Below are 16,084 nucleotides of genomic sequence, written 5' to 3' on the forward strand. Positions count from 1 at the left end.
ATATTGAAGAAACCCTGAAGGACCAAGAGCCCTTCCAGCTGCTCACTGGAGGAATGTTCAGCTTCCAGGGCTGAACTGCTGCTCCCTCTGGAGTGCTTGGAGTGGTGTGGAAGCACTAAGGGATTGAATTCTCTGCTTCAGGAGTTGGGTTGAGAGCTTGGTACTGCTGGAGGGAAGAGATCCTGCTTTTCTGTGTGATCCTCTCTCATCTCTGCATGCCTGGCTTCTGGGTGAGTCCCAGAGAGAGAGCCAGGGAAGCTCCCCAGCTGGCTTTAGGCAGGAAAACACGACCAGGAGTGAGGGGAGGGGATGAGAGGTTTTTTTGGCTGAAGATTTCTCTTGAAAGCCTCAGGTTTTAATATCTTCAATCCCTTCTTTCAGCCCTGGGTGTGCTGTGCCCCTCGCTGGGTATCCTGGGAGCCTCTCCCAGCTCATTCCCGTTTCTGACACAAGGTGTCAGTGAAGGACCTGGAGTTGATCTCTGGTTCCAAATCTGCTCTTCAGAAGTCGGTCCTGGATAACCCAAGTTGTGTCTCCCAGGTTCCTGCTCTCAAAAGGACCCTGAGAAGCCACTTCCAGCTCAGCAAAGCCCGTTTGGGGTCTGCTGTAGCCTCTGGAGAATAAAAGGGTGCACTTGGGATATTGGTGCCACTCTGAGGGAGTTCAGGCTGGGCTGGGAATGCAGGTTATGGTCAGGATTTATTGCAGCAAAAAGTCTGTGGCACCTGGGAAGGGCACAAAACCACCCTGGAGGGTGTCTGCCTTCCCCTTCTCCAGCTGTGGCACAGCTGGATGCCCCCAAGCAGAGCTCTTGGCTCAACAAGTGGGTGTTGGGGAGCATGTCCTCTGCTCCAGGATTCTGCTGCTTTTTTTTTTAAATCTCCCAGCTGCCTTTGCTTTGCAGTGTTATGTGCTGAGTGTTTTCTGCCTCTCTTTTTGCTGAGAGAAGAGTGAGAGGGGCAGTGCTACCATTCCCTCTTCCATTTTATTACCATGATCCTAGAGTTTGGGGCCCAGAAGGCTCCAGCTGGGCTTTTCTTTTAGCTCAACTGTGTGGGCAGTGTGTCCTCCCTGGTTTAGAGAAGCTGCATTGCTGCTGGAGAGTACTTTTGGCACCTTGGTCCAGAGTGGAGCTCATGATGGGTGGGGAACAGGAGAAATCTGCTCTTTGCAGTACAGCCAAGCAAGGAGAACCCACCTGATGGTTCTGAAGTGTGATTGTGCTTGGGTCCATCTTGAATTCTGAGAATGGCTCAGTCCAAGCCCCAAACTCAGTGTAGGAGCCAAGCCCTGGTGTGGCAGGGACCTTTTGAAAAGCATGGTGATGATGATGATGGTGCTGATGCTGTCTCCTGACACCAAAAGCCCTCTGGGGATGCTGATCCTGTCCCTCAGGTGAGCAGAGCAAATGGGAGCAGTGGGATCTGGGCAGAGCACAGAGGATTTCTGTCCTGTGAATGCTGGGCAGGAGCAGAGCAGCAGCCCAAAGATGTTCTGGTGATCTGGGTGCTTTGTCCTCTGGTGTACCCACTGGCTGTGGTTAATCAGCTGTTAATCAACTGTCCTCTTATAACAAGCTCAAGAAAAACATTATTTATTGGAAAACATTATTTATTGGAAAACATTATTTATTGGAAAACATTATTTATTGGAAAACATTATTTATTGGAAAACATTCTTTATTGGAGGAAAGATGGCACTTCCACAGCCTGCTTAATCATGGTGGCAAACAAGCCCTGTGGTCTCTGGCTTCCTGCAGGGTTCAGCAGAGGCTCTGTGCTGTTTGTTCTGGCCTCTTTGACTGGGCAGAGACCTTCTTCATAGCTTCTCCCAGCTGAACTCCAGGCAGCAGCTGAGGTCAGCTTCTCAGCACTGCTGCAAGTTCAGCTCTTGTTTGGGTCCTGCCCCTCCTGGGAAGATGGAGGTGCCTGGGTTTCCTGGCCAACAGCACTGCTTGGCAGCCTGGCCCTGCTTTTTCTTTTCTTGTTTTTCCTCTGCTGTCTGTGTGAGGCTGCTTTCTGCCCTGCTTTCTGCTTCTCTGAAGGATTTGCCTCTCCCTGAAGCCCCAGCCCCAGGGCTGCTGTCCTGGTGGCTCCTCTGGGGTCACTGCTCTGCTTTGCCTTTGGAGGAGGGCAGGGGGTGAGCTCACTGGAGGTTCAGGCAGACTGAGAGGGGTTGAGTGGCTCCTGAGGACATAAAACCTGGCTCCACAAATGCTGGGTTTGGAGCCCTGAGAGGGGTGAGTTCATCCCCTAGAAAAGCTGGGCTGGAAACTTAGGCTGCTGCTTGGTGCTGGGGATATCTCAGAGGTGAAGAGAGACACTTCCAGGGGGGAAGGAGAAGATGTCTGTGTTCAGCTGTGGCCCAGAGGGATGTCCTGCCTGAGAGCAGAGGAAAGGTGACACATCACTGCAAAGGTCTGAAAAATCTGCAGGGAAGGGAGGGTCTCTGGGTGCTTCTCCAGTGAGATTTCAGAGAAGCAGCTTCAGGAGTGCCCAAGTTTCCCATAAACAGAGCCAAGAGGCAGCAGGAAGGTGAATGGTGATGGCTGCTCTCTCCCTTCAGGACACCACGGGCAATGCAGGTGATCTGCAGACTGCTGTGTAATCCCTCAGTGACTTTACTGCTGGGGAGATGGCAGATGATGGTTTCATTTCATCTCTGCAGTGGTGGCCCCTGGCACTTTGGAACGAGATGTCAGGGTTAGGGCAGGTGATTGTTTGGACACCTCAGTTCAGCTGGGAAGTTGTGAAGGTTAATTCTGTGTCTGCATGAGGAGACAAATCCCCCCCTTGCCTGGCAGTGCTTGAGCCTTGAAAAGGAGAGGGCGTGGAAGTGTGAGCTGGCAGGGCCATGGGTCACTCTGAGCAGGGCTGACAGATGTCTGAAAGGCTGAGAAATGGTTCTGTTCCTTGGTGTGACAGAGCAGGAGGGGACAGCAGCATCACTGAGAACCTGAAGTCTCCCCAGGAGCACCTTGTGCCCATTGCCCCTCATCCTGTCCATGGGAATCCACCCCTTCCCCTGGGAGACCATTCCAGGGTCTGACTGTCCTCAGGGTGAAAAATTTCCCTCTTGTGTTCAGTCAGAATCTCCCCAGGAGCACCTTGTGCCCATTGCCCCTCATCCTGTCCATGGGACTCCTTGTAAACAGGGAGTCTCCATCTGCTTTGGAGCTGCCCTTTAGGTGCTGGAACATCATAACAAGGTCTCCCCTGAGCCTTCTCTTCTCCAGGCTGAACAGTCCCAGTTTTCTCAGCCTCTCCTTTTTTGTTGCTCCTGGGGAGATTCTGACTGAACACAAGAGGGAAATTTTTCACCCTGAGGACAGTCAGACACTGGAATGGTTTCCCAGGGGAAGGGGTGGATTCCCATGGACAGGATGAGGGGCAATGGGCACAAGTTGCTCCTGGGGAGATTCTGACAGAACACAAGAGGGAAATTTTTCACCCTGAGGACAGTCAGACACTGGAATGGTCTCCCAGGGGAAGGGGTGGATTCCCCCACTTGGGGAAGTTGGAAGTCTCTGCTCCATGGGGTGCTGGGACACCTCAGATAAACAATAATATCAGAAGGGTTGGACCAGATGATCCTTGAGGTCCCTTCCAACCTGACTTTCTGTGATCCTCTGAAGCCCCTCAAGGAAATGGCACCTGAAATGTCAAGGTGTTGGCTCAGGGATGTGTTGAAAGCAGCTTCAGTTGTGTTTGTGCCTTTGTCTGTGTACTGCAGGGAAACCAGAGGGCCTGATCCCAGAGCTGGAAGGAAGTGGCTGGAAGTTCATGTCATGGTGATCTCAAGCTCTGTGCTACTCGACTGCTCAGCAGAAAAAGGCTGTGGTGCTGACAGGCTGTTGTGTTCTTGCACCAGGCAACTCTCCAGGAACTGTGACCTGGCCATAATTCACCAGCTTTTGTGGGGGAGGAGAGAGAACTAAAGCTTTGTGGTAATTCAACCTCTCCCTTGCAAAATGCTGGATCAGTCTGTTTCTTAAAATGTGTGAACTGCTTGGAAAACTGCTGAAAAAAAAAAAAAAAAAAGCAAAGGAACCTCTGCAGAGTTGTGGCTGGGGGGAAGCTGTGTGCTGGGTTGGTCAGCAGCAGCAGAGGGGCAGGGCTGGCTCCTCTGCAGCTGGGCAAGCAGCACAGCAGAGGGATTTGTACCCTGCCAGAGCCCAGCTCCAGCTTAGCATCAGCTTGTGTCAGGAAATAGGAAGTTTTGGAGAGCTGAGGGCTTGCTCAGCAGTAGGTCCAGTGTGCTACTGGGACAGCTCTGCTGGCAAGGGATTTGTGAAACCACGGGATTAGTGTGTGCTGAACTGAGAAGCCTGACATGGGAACAGTTGTACTAAAAACTCCCAAACCCCTTTGGCTGAGGGTTGGGGACTGACCCGGTGGCTGGAGAAGTCCAGGCTCATGTAAGGGCTGTGGGCTGCAATTGAGTCAGGCTTTAGAAATCTGGTCCAATTTTTGGAAAATATGTTCTGTTCTGTCTGCTAAGAGATGGAGAAGAGCTTTGTTCCTGCAGTTTGTGGCTGGCTTTGTCTGTCAAAACGAATTCCAAGTGTTACATAAACACTGTCCTTACTCTGGTTGCAACATCAGCTGTGGAGCTGGGGATGGGATGGGGGCAACCCTCTCCCTGAACAGGACAAAATCCTCTGGTGAAGCAGCTCCTGGCTGGTGAGGGAGAGGCTGCAAGGCATAGCATGGACCTGGTGTGGCTGCAGCCCTGACCCCCTGGAACTGACTGGTACAGCAAACCCTGCTTTTCCTGTCAAAAGTAAGAGCAGAGTTGCAGGTCATGGTGACTCTGAAGGGAAGTGATGGTTTTGCTGAAGCAGAGCTGAGGAAATAAGCTCTAAAGCTTTGGAAGCTTCCCTGCTGAAGCCAAGAGCTGGTAGGATATGCAGTAGCTGCTTCCTCTCCAAGGTCCTGTAAAGCTGCAAAACATCACATGCCTTTTGGGACAGGCTTAGTTTTCATTAGAGCTCTGCAACGATTACAGAGGGCTGAAAGGAGGTATCTGAATGCAGCTTCTGCTTACCAGGACCCTTTCTCTCATAGTTGTTGAGCAACTGCTGAATTTTATTCCATGCTTTTGTCCAGCCTCTGTTAAAGGCAAGATAGCAAAGCCCTGATCTGACATTAGAACTTGATTTCCACTCAAACCCCAAAGCTCATGATCCAGGAGCTTTCAGAAGAGGGACTGTAACTTGTGAAGGGGTAATTCTGGTAGATCTCCCCTCTGTAACTATCTTAGCTTTCAAAAAAATGAAGTGATTGCAAAACAGATGGGTGAGAACTCTGCATGCAGGGTGCTGCCTGTGGGCTGGGCAGGGTGTAGGAAACAGTTCCTGTCAGGAACAAACCTCTGCAGGGTGTAGGAAACAGTTCCTGTCAGGAACAAACCTCTGCAGGGTGTAGGACACAGCTCCTGTCAGGAACAAACCTCTGTAGGGTGTAGGAAACAATTCCTGTCAGGAACAAACCTCTGCAGGGTGTAGGAAACAATTCCTGTCAGGAACAAACCTCTGCAGGGTGTAGGAAACAATTCCTGTCAGGAACAAACCTCTGCAGGGTGTAGGAAACAGTTCCTGTCAGGAACAAACCTCTGCAGGGTGTAGGACACAGCTCCTGTCAGTAACAAACCTCTGCAGGGTGTAGGACACAGTTCCTGTCAGGAACAAACCTCTGCAGGGTGTAGGACACAGCTCCTGTCAGTAACAAACCTCTGCAGGGTGTAGGACACAGCTCCTGTCAGGAACAAACCTCTGCAGGGTGTAGGAAACAATTCCTGTCAGGAACAAACCTCTGCAGGGTGTAGGAAACAGTTCCTGTCAGTAACAAACCTCTGCAGGGTGTAGGACACAGCTCCTGTCAGGAACAAACCTCTGCAGGGTGTAGGAAACAGTTCCTGTCAGGAACAAACCTCTGCAGGGTGTAGGAAACAGTTCCTGTCAGGAACAAACCTCTGCAGGGTGTAGGAAACAGTTCCTGTCAGGAACAAACCTCTGCAGGGTGTAGGAAACAGTTCCTGTCAGGAACAAACCTCTGCAGGGTGTAGGACACAGCTCCTGTCAGGAACAAACCTCTGCAGGGTGTAGGACACAGCTCCTGTCAGGAACAAACCTCTGCAGGGTGTAGGACACAGCTCCTGTCAGGAACAAACCTCTGCAGGGTGTAGGAAACAATTCCTGTCAGGAACAAACCTCTGCAGGGTGTAGGGAACAGTTCCTGTCAGGAACAAACCTCTGCAGGGTGTAGGAAACAGTTCCTGTCAGTAAGAACCCTCTGCAGGCTGAGCTGAGGTGAAGGGCACTCTGAGTTTTGGCAAATTTGATTTTTCTGGCAAGGTTCATGTCGAAAACTCCACTGCCTCAAGTTCTCCAGCCTGTGTTTTCCCACCTCAGAACTGTGAGCCCAGGCTGATCGTTTGGTAGAGCAGAGCTGTTCAGATGCAGCACTGGGGAGCAGAGCTCTGGGCTGAGCTTTTGGTTTTTTTCAGCTGTTTTGTGTTGCTGGCAGGCAGCAGGATCCCTTCCCAAAAGTGAGAGGAGCACCAAACCCTCCCATGAAGCACTGAGAAACCCAGCAGCAGCTGAGTGTTGGTAAAGTCCTGGCCTCCTTTTTCCCCTCTCCACAACCACCAGCTCTTTCCTGTGAGACTTACCAGTGGTAACATCTTCCTAGCTAAAAAATAATCTTTGTTAGACCCTGCTGGAAATACTCAGAAGAGTTAAAGTTGGCTCAGAAGCTGTTTGACCCTCAGGCTGGGGACAGTGGTCACCCAGGAAAGTACAAGTTCACCTTGGAGAATGTTCTCCAGCATGTTAGCTGGGTGCAGCAGCAGGAACTCAACCTCCTGAAGCTAACATGAGTCTAAAAAAAAAAAAGCTAAACCTCTTAAAAAGGTAAACCTCTTAAAAAAAAAAAAAAAAAAAAAAAAAAAAAAAAAAGTTAAAGCTAACCTCTGCCCTGGGTGCTCCTGCCATGATACTGAAGCCTTGTATGGTTCAGTGCTGAGCTTCAGAGAAGCCAGGGAGAAATGTCTTTTTTTTGTTGTTGCTGTTTTTTCTGGACACTGAGCTCACATCTGGTTTGACTAAACTCTTCCAGCTATTCTCCTTTCCCTGTAAAGGTCTTGGATCCTTAGGAGGGTGCTTGCCTAACTGGCCCTCTGAGGTGAAGCTGAAGGGAGGTGAACACTGTGTACCAGTGCAGCTCGTGGAGCTTGGAGAAGCAGAATTATGACGTTCCTCACAGTTTTGGATTCAGTTTTTCCACAGAGACACTGAAATGCTCTTGGCTCTAACAGAGCTTTTATCTTCACAGAGCTCAGCATGTTGTGGTTGCTTGTTGGCCAGGACAGCAGCTTGCTTGGGCACCTGACCTGCAGTGAGGGTAACAGCAGAAACAAAGGTTTCCTCTGCTTGAAACTGGAGGAGGGGAAAGCTTCTGAACATGTTCCTCTCTCCTGGGCAGGGTTTGCCTGCCATGTGAGACAGATTTAAGTGGTTTTCCTCCTCTCCAGCCACTCTCTCTTGCCTGACTTCTCTTGACCAGTGCAATTGGTTGGGCTGATGGGATGATGCCCAATACCTTCTGCTCCCTATCTGCTCTTCCTTCTAATTCCTCTCTGCTTTCAAATGTCAAGGTTGATGTTTATGGCTTTTTGAAAGCTTTTCAGGTGCTTCCACATCCCCAGTATTTGAGGAAACCTGTTTGTGGGTGCAGATAGATTCTTGGTCATGGTTGGGTAGCTTGTAACCAGCACCCTCTCGGCTAGATGTTGGCTTAGGTTTCTTTTGTTTTCCAGATTTCTAGCAAATATTTATAGAAATTCAGTAACTTTTCACCTTGACCAAGCACTGTGGTCACTTGCACAGCCAGTGTCACAGTTTTCTCCTTAAAATGGGGCAGGTGAAACACAGGTGTCTTCCTGCATTTGGATAGCCCATGATAAAACCAAACACAAAGCTCAACACATGAGCTTTGGCTGTGATCTTGCAGAGAAGAGGATGCCTGGAGAAGTGCTGAGCAAAAGCTCTCTTAGGTATGCTCAAAAAAAAAAAAAAAATAAAAATAAATAAATCAAAAACCCAACCAACAGAGAAAAAAAAAAAAAAAAAAACGAAGCAAAAAACCAAAACCTCAGACAAACCCAATGTGAACCCTGCAGAGGGAGAATTATTCTTTCTTTTTCAGACTTGAAACTGCACCTGCAGAGCACAGACTATGGGAACTTCCTGGCCAATGAAGCCTCCCCTCTGACTGTCTCAGTCATAGATGACAAACTGAAGGAGAAGATGGTGGTGGAATTCCGGCACATGAGGAACCACGCCTACGAGCCCCTTGCAAGCTTCCTGGACTTCATCACGTGAGTACCAGCTGCTTGTCAGCAGCATTTGAAGCACTGGGTGCTCTTCCAGACTTGAGGGCTCTCAGGCTGCCTGTTCCCACTCTGCCCTCTGGCTGCTGTGTTTCCTGCAGCTCCCTGAATGAAACCCAAGGTCTCAAACCAGCTCTGGTGTTCAAGGGGTCTGTTCCCAAGGCTGCACTGGCACCACTGCAGAGCTGATTTCAATGGCAGAGTTGGTTCTGTCCCTCTCAGAGCCATCATTTTCCCCTTGTCCCTCGTGTCAAATGCTTTAGGACTTGAAAAATGGGATCCTGCTGCAAAGCACAGGCACATTCTGCATGTGCCTGACTTCACTCGTCTGAGTTCTGACCCACTGAGGTCCCTGAGCCTTCCTCAGGGCTGCTGTGTTCCTGCCCTCAGGGCTTACAGGCTTTGATAGGTGAGCTCAGAGCAGCCTTCCAGGATCTGAAGAGGCTACAAGAAAGCTGGGGGAGGGCTTTGGACACAGGGGGGGTAGGGAGAGGACAAGGGAAATGGGTTAAAATGGGTTAAAGAGGGGAGATTGAGGTTGGACATGAGGAAGAAATTCTTTAATTTGAGGGTGCTGAGCCCCTGGCCCAGGCTGCCCATGGAAGCTGTGGCTGCCCCATCCCTGGCAGTGTCCAAGTCCAGGTTGGATGGGGCTTGGAGCAACCTGGGCTGGTGGGAGGTGTCCCTGACCATGCAGGGGTTGGGACTGGATGAGCTTTAAGGTCCCTTCCAACCCAAACCATTCTATGACTATAATGCCCTCACAGTCTGGTTCAGAAAGTTGAACTGGCTAAAAATGGAACAATTTTTCCCTTGGGGGTTAAATCTCTGACAGATTTCTCTTTCTCTGCCCCTTCAGTGGGGTTCAGGGAAGTCCAGCACTAAGGGAAGGGAGGGCCCAGAATATGGAGCAGGGAAAAACAGGGCTGCAGTGACCTCAGTGTCTCTGTAGGAGTGTGAGAAGACAAGGGCTGTGTGTGCTCACACAGGAGGATGTGAAGAGCTTGATATAGCACAGTTTTCTCACAGGTATCTTGTAGGTTTTGCTCTGCTCCCCTTGTGTGCTGCTCTTGTTTTAAGGGGGAATAAAATGAACTTGCTCTTATTGGTGTGGTAGCAGTTGTGCTAATTTGCATTTAAAACATGGAAATAAAATTGCCTTTTTTCTTTTCCTTAGTCTGCATTCCAGTAAGCTCTCAGTTGGCTTCCAAACTGCCCAGCCAGTGGCTTTCTCTAACCTGTAAGGAGAAATCTCAGGGACAAAAGTGAATTTCTGGCTCCTTGACTTTACCTTGCACCTCTGAGAAGAAAGTTGTGCTCTGTTCTGGAGCTGGACAGCTGATCCCTCAGTATTTTTTTCTCTTTGAGGCAGTGAGCTTGGGCTCCTCACAGGTCTTTGGGCAAGTGGTGTTTGATCTTGCTGCTCTGGCAGTTGTGTGGGTGCTCTCTTGCTTGCCACCTAGAGGTTTTGTCTTTCAGTGCTGCAGGCTGATCTGGAAAGGCCTTTGTGCTCCATTGCAAGATTTTTAAATTTATTGGCCTATTTGTGGCATCTCCTGCAAGTGCAAATATTGATTAAAGAGCTGATTCTGCCCCATTCCTTCCTCTTCTGCCCTTTCAATGTCTGGACAGTAATGCTGCTTCATTTTTTTCTAACCTCATAGCTGTCATTTTCTGGGTCACTGTGCTGAAGCTGCCTGTCTTTTAAGCCTTTCCTAGATTCTTAGATTCTAAGAAAAAACATTTTCTCATGTATCTGCCACTCAAATGTGGGGACTTTCCATATTTGTCTCCAGATATGGAGCAAGACATCACTAGGCCCAGTGTTGGTGTGTTGCTGGTGTGTTGCTGGTGTGTTGCTGGTGTGTTGCTGGTGTGTTGCTGGTGTGTTGCTGGTGTGTTGCTGGTGTGTTGCTGGTGTGTTGCTGGTGTGTTGCTGGTGTGTTGCTGGTGTGTTGCTGGTGTGTTGCTGGTGTGTTGCTGGTGTGTTGCTGGTGTGTTGCTGGTGTGTTGCTGGTGTGTTGCTGGTGTGTTGCTGGTGTGTTGCTGGTGTGTTGCTGGTGTGTTGCTGGTGTGTTGCTGGTGTGTTGCTGGTGCAGCAGTGTTTGCAAAGGATGGAGCAGTTTCTAGCTCATCATTTTAGTTCTATGGAGCAGCCTCTTCCATTCCCTCAAACTGAACTTTCAAAACATCTCTTTTTCCCATCTTTAACTTGCTGCCAAGCTGTCAGGACTGTTTGAGCCTGGCAGTATTGGGAAACTTTCCTGCCTTGATGCTTTTCCTCTGCTGCTCTGTGTCTGGTATCTGTGGAAGTATCCTGGGAGTTGCTCATGGTTTCCTCTCAGCTCCTCTCATGTCTTTTTAAAGGCAGCAGGCTGGGCAGGACACTGAGTATCTTGCAGGCTTGAAATTTCTGCTGTTCCCAAACAGTTTAATTTTGAAAACCAGTGTGTGGAAAAAAGGAACTGAAAGGAGTCAGGCCATGCCTGCCCTGTGTGGCTTGTTGGGAAGGCTGGGAATGGCTGTGGGAATTCATTTCCCTGTCCCACCAGTCCTGCTGACCTGTCTGCAGTGCCTACATCCAGTGCAAGTTGTATGGAAAGTTTTAAACACCTCATGTCATCTGATAGGGTGGTTCTCATAGCTCTGTGAGTGACAACTTGAAAACTGATGTTTTGTCCCCAACTAAATTTAACTTTGACCTTGTTCTGCTTCTCTCTCTCTCTCTCTGATTTTGATGAGATCCCTGTAGCAAAACACAATTCTGTGCAGGTACCTGTAGCACTTGCTTGCTGTGTAATCTCATCTTAAATATATTGGTCCCCATTCAGCACAGGATGTTTCTTCCTTCATTTGTCTTCACTCTCAGATCTTCTTTTGCTTTTCCCCCACAAGATTTGCTCTAATGCTCCTGTCTGCAGTGCTGCCTAGAGGAAAACTGGAGATGAAGCAGGAGTAAAGCTGTTTTCTTACATGAAGCATCTCCCCTCTCTTGTGGAGCCTTCTGTGCAAGGACTCTGAGTGGCTGTGTGTTCTGGTGTGGTTCTGGGATCTCCTCTGGGTCTGCAGTCATCCCCCTGACAAGGTATTGAAAAAATGGAGGTGGTGTTCTCAGATCAGCTGGGCCAGGGTGGGACCTGGTATGAGAAGCTCTAACAACTTGTAATGATACTACAGATAACTTAAAAAAAGAAGAATGAGGCCAGTGCAACCCAAAGCTCTGGCAGGGAGTGCTGGTTTTGTACAGTGGGTCTTAAAATCTTCTTTTGATAAACCAAATATATTTGGTGACTGGGCTGGTTGAAAAGAGGACAGACTAGATGGGACTTCTTGGGCTATATTTGATTCCCTGAAAGAGTCCCATGGCTTGTAGGTTTTGGCTTGGGGCAGGGAGCCAGAATTTCAGGCTTTATTGTCCTGCTGACAGTGTGAAGCTTTCCACACCACCTCCCAGTGAAGAAAAAGAGGTCTGGTGGGAGGCCAGGAGCACAGGTTTGTGCCATCAACCTCCATCTAACCCAGGGCAGAGCTGGGAGGTGTTTGGCCAGAGGGTGTTGGCAGTGCTGGGGATGCTCTGCCTGCACTCAGCATCATCCCACCTGCCTTGGGTGGCACTGGGACTGTGCTGCTTCATCTTCCACTCTGGCTGGGTACACAGAGAGGTGTGATGAGGTGATTTATCTTTGCCTTTTGAACATGAGTGTCCTTTCTTTTAGGGGAGATAATGAAATTGAAGCAGGAAATGAGTGCTCCTGGGAGAGAGCTCCGGGCAAGCGAGGCACCAGGTGGTCAGAAGAAATTGTACTGAGCTGAATGTGCCCATGTGCTAAACTTCCCAGGTTTAATTGAGATGGAAAATGGTAGAAAGATGTGGAAAGTTTTAGTGGGCATCTGCAGGAGGAAAGCTTTGTGTCACTGGGACTCTTGAGAGAGAGAGAGTGGCATTGGGGTTGTAAACAGAGGTTTTAAAAATGGAGTGGGATTGCAGGAGGTGTGTGTGGCTTAAGATGTTTTGTCACATGCCCAGTTGAGCTCTGAAACTCACTGCTGCTGGGTGCCTTTGTATGCACTTGCATTTTTGGCCACTTTAGAAAGTACTGATTAAGGTCCCAGGAGACTCCATCATGGGCTGGGAAACACTTGAGTGCCATCTCCCTGAGAGTGGAGATGGAGAAGGAAGTAGCATTTAAAAAAATCAGGCTTTCTCCTTCATGAAAGGTTTTGCTGGGCTTTGGGTGCTGTCACAGTTTAACACTGGCCCTGCAATTAAACTGAGTGATAGATTTATTGGTGCCCAACGTGGGGCCTGAGCTAATTGGCTCGAGTCCAGTTTAAATTTTGATTAATTTGCCTGATGCTCTCTATTAATCTCTCTCTCCTTCCTGGTAAAGAAAGGAGGGAGAATAAGGGAGAGAGACTGATGGGTTGGAAACTAAACTGCACAGCTTTAATGGGACAGGAATGATAAATAGGAAAAATTACTAAATATATACAAATATACAGGGAAATTGATCCCAGGTTCCTCCCCCCTCTCCCCCAATAACTCTCACATCCCCACTGAGGCTGCAGGGCAGCCCTGGGAAAGTCCAGGCTGGAATCCTGGGGTCAGCAGCAGTTGGGAGCTGGAGGCAGGAACACACAGATCCAGGCTGGGATGGATCAGGAGCACAGGCAGAGGAACAGACAGAATCCTCCCAGGATGCTGAAGGGAACAGGAAGAGGGGAAGAAGGGGAAGCAGGAAGGGGTTTGACCCTTGTGATGCCTCAACTTTATCCTGAGGATGAGGTGTATGGGATGGAATCCTCTGGTCAATTTTGGTCATTTTATCTTGTCTGTTCCTCCCCAAAAGAGGGTTCCAGGTGTGACCTCTTTACTCCTTTTCTCCTTCTGAAGGGCAAAATGTTCCTCAGAGCTGAGCAGTGTCCCTGGCTCTGCACACCAGGCTCTGGCTGTAACTATAACCATGGAGTTATCAGTCCCAGGAGCAGCCACTGCCTGAGAAACTTGCTGTTCATTTCAGCAGTGCAGCTGCTTACAAGAGACTGAGCTGAAAGCAAAAGTCCAAGACAGAAAATCCCCTTTATCCTGGCCCAGACCAGGACAGGTGCTTTTGAGTGATTGTGGTGCTCTCCTAGGTCCCTTGGTTTGGGTGGGTACTCCCATTTTGACCCAGAGAAAATCTGGGTTAAGCTCTTAGGAGCAGCTGTCACCTTTGTCACCTCTGATTTGCTCCTGAGCCAACCTCCCAAAAAAGAAAAAGATTTATGCTTTGTGTTTTCTCTTCCCTCTTCTAAGTGACCTGTGAGCTAAGTGAGGACACAACAAGGAGAAAGCAGCAAGGGACATAAGGGGTCTGGAGCAGCAGGAGGATGTCCTGGTCCTGGTGTCCCCTCCTTGCCCAGCTCCAGGGTGAGGCAGTGCTGCCTGGGCTTGCCGGGAGGTGGCACTCCAGCCCCGTGGCTGCCTGTCCCCAGGGGCACACCTTGTCCCAGGTAAGGCTGCTCACCTCCAGAGATGGTGGGCAGGAGTTGGATTGTCTCCTGAGCTTGGGGGAGAGGACAAAAAAAGAAAAAAAATAAAAATAAAAAAAAAAGCAGACAAACAAAACTGACCCAGCAAGGCAGCAGTTTTCATTCCTCAGGTCACTTTCTGCCCCTGAGCTTTGTCCTTGTTGTGCTCCAGTACTGGCACCATGCTGATTTTTTCCTGGCTCCTCTCCTCTCCAGGAAGTCTTCTGTGGCAACTCTTGTGTTGTTGGTACCAAAATCCTGAGGAAACTGGCTGCTCTCCCCTTTATTTTGTTGTGTTTGTTTTTTTGTTTTTTTTTTCCAAGTGGTGAGGTAGCTGATGACCTCTGCCACTGCCAGGCATGCTAAGGAAAAACTCAACTTCTGTTGGGTCTGCCATGGTCTCTGCAAGCCACCTGCATCTTGCTGGAAGACTGCTGGTGCTTCCCAGCTGACTGTAGTAAGTTCTGACTGATAGGCACAAGTTGGCTGTTGATACCTGTGCTCCAACACAAACATTTGCCTGTTTGGCTGAGGGAATGTGGGCAGTGTTCTGGAGGGCAGCAACAAACAGGTATTAAGTGTACTTGAAACAGCAAAACCCACTTCCTGAATTCAACAGGCACATATTGATTTGTGGGATGGAAGTGGGTTTTAGGTTCTTCTTGGTGTTGTGCTGCCATGCCTTTCTGTGAAGGCTTTGTTCTTTGTGTTAGCCTGACACAGTGCCATGTCCTGTCTCCTTCCTCCTGGGGTTCCTGTCTAGAGAGGATTTTTATCCTGGTGGCCTCCCCATCCTAACCTATTGCAGCCTGAGCTTTAGGATTTTTCCAGGGGAGGAGGAAAAAGGTATTTTTTTTTGTGGGTGGATTTTTTTTTTTGGTTGGTTGGTTTTGCTTTTTTAGTGGGAGGAGGCATTTGTTTGGGGTTTTTATTTTGTATGTTTTTTTGGTTTGGTTTTTTGTTGTTGTCATTGTTACCCTTGCTTTCAGCACAGTCCCTTCCCCACTCTTCAAGTCTGCTTTTGCAGCAGGCTGACGTGAGGGCTCTGGCAGCTCTTGAGCCCTTGCAGGAGGCAGAGGAAGCTTTGATCTTGTGCTGAGGATCCTCTGGTGACTGCAGAAACAGAGCCCACTGGAGGAGTGAGGTCTGAGGGGGACCTGGCTCTAAACACATTTTCCAAATCCAGGATCAAGCCCGTGCTCAGAGGACAGACCCAGGTAGTCTTTTGTCTTCACCAGTCTGCTGGGGCTGAGAGCTGGGTTCTTTATTGCCCTGCAGATGCAGCTGGGAACTTGGCTTTCAGTCTGTTTTTGTGGTCAGCAGCCGTGTTTTTGATGAGGCTGCATGTACCTTTTCCCTCACACATGCCTTTTCTGAGCTGACACTTTCCTCTGTTACCTCCTCCCTGACCCAGTCCTGCTCTGCCTCTCCCCTGCACTGGATAGATCTAGTTTCTGCTGCATGGCTTTTGAGTTCAAACTTAATCTTGCAGCAGTGATTTTTCTGGTGCCAAATTGTTTCAATTGCTACTTCAGCTGAAGGGGAATAATCCTCTTCTCTGGAGTAGGAAGTTGCCTGTCTTTGTTCTAAATATACTGGAGTGTGCATCCTGCAATAACTGCAGAGGTTACAAAATATGACTGCATCCTTTTGGAGCCTTTTCTTGCAGAAGGACAAACTCCAAATGCTTTGTATTAGACACTTGCAGTTTATTTGGGCAAACACAACACTGAAGGCTTTTTCCTAATGCTGCTGTGGTGAAAACTGCACTACACTCTCCTGGATTAGCTGCTGATCCCTTGGTGACAGAGGGAAGCAGAATGTACCCTGGTGGCTGGGGATCCTGCAATAAAAGGTTTATGAGCCTGTTCTGGCAGAGAGGGTTTTGGCAGAGAAGTGCAGGTTCCTGACAAACAGCTTCCCTGTTTGCAGGGAGTGCAAAGTTGAACTGATAAACCAAGTTCTTGGAGTGCTTATGCAATATTCAAAATCAGAGGGCATGGAACTAATGGTTTGGAAATGATCACAGGCTGGTGTCCTCTGGGTGGTAGCATCAGAACTGCATCTGTCCTCCTGCCAGCTCACAGGGGACACATCTCAGACCATTTTCCCAGAACCAGTGTCTGGAAAGGGAGTGGGTGGCTGTGGAAGTCACCTTTCAAACTGCTGTGACAGGGGGTGT

General features: G+C 49.2%; 1 protein-coding gene across 1 annotated transcript in view; it reads left to right on the forward strand.

Annotated features, from left to right (window-relative positions):
* The window catches only part of ATP6V0D1 (ATPase H+ transporting V0 subunit d1), a 40,928-nt gene that overhangs the window by 2,122 nt on the left and 22,722 nt on the right, over positions 1 to 16,084 (forward strand). The window contains exon 2 of the mRNA XM_071757144.1: positions 8,208 to 8,379. Coding sequence (XP_071613245.1) covers positions 8,208 to 8,379 — 172 coding nt within the window. The remainder of the gene's footprint in view (positions 1 to 8,207; positions 8,380 to 16,084) is intronic.

The sequence above is a fragment of the Heliangelus exortis genome, chromosome 13, assembly GCF_036169615.1.
Source record: "Heliangelus exortis chromosome 13, bHelExo1.hap1, whole genome shotgun sequence".
Lineage (NCBI taxonomy): Eukaryota > Metazoa > Chordata > Aves > Apodiformes > Trochilidae > Heliangelus > Heliangelus exortis.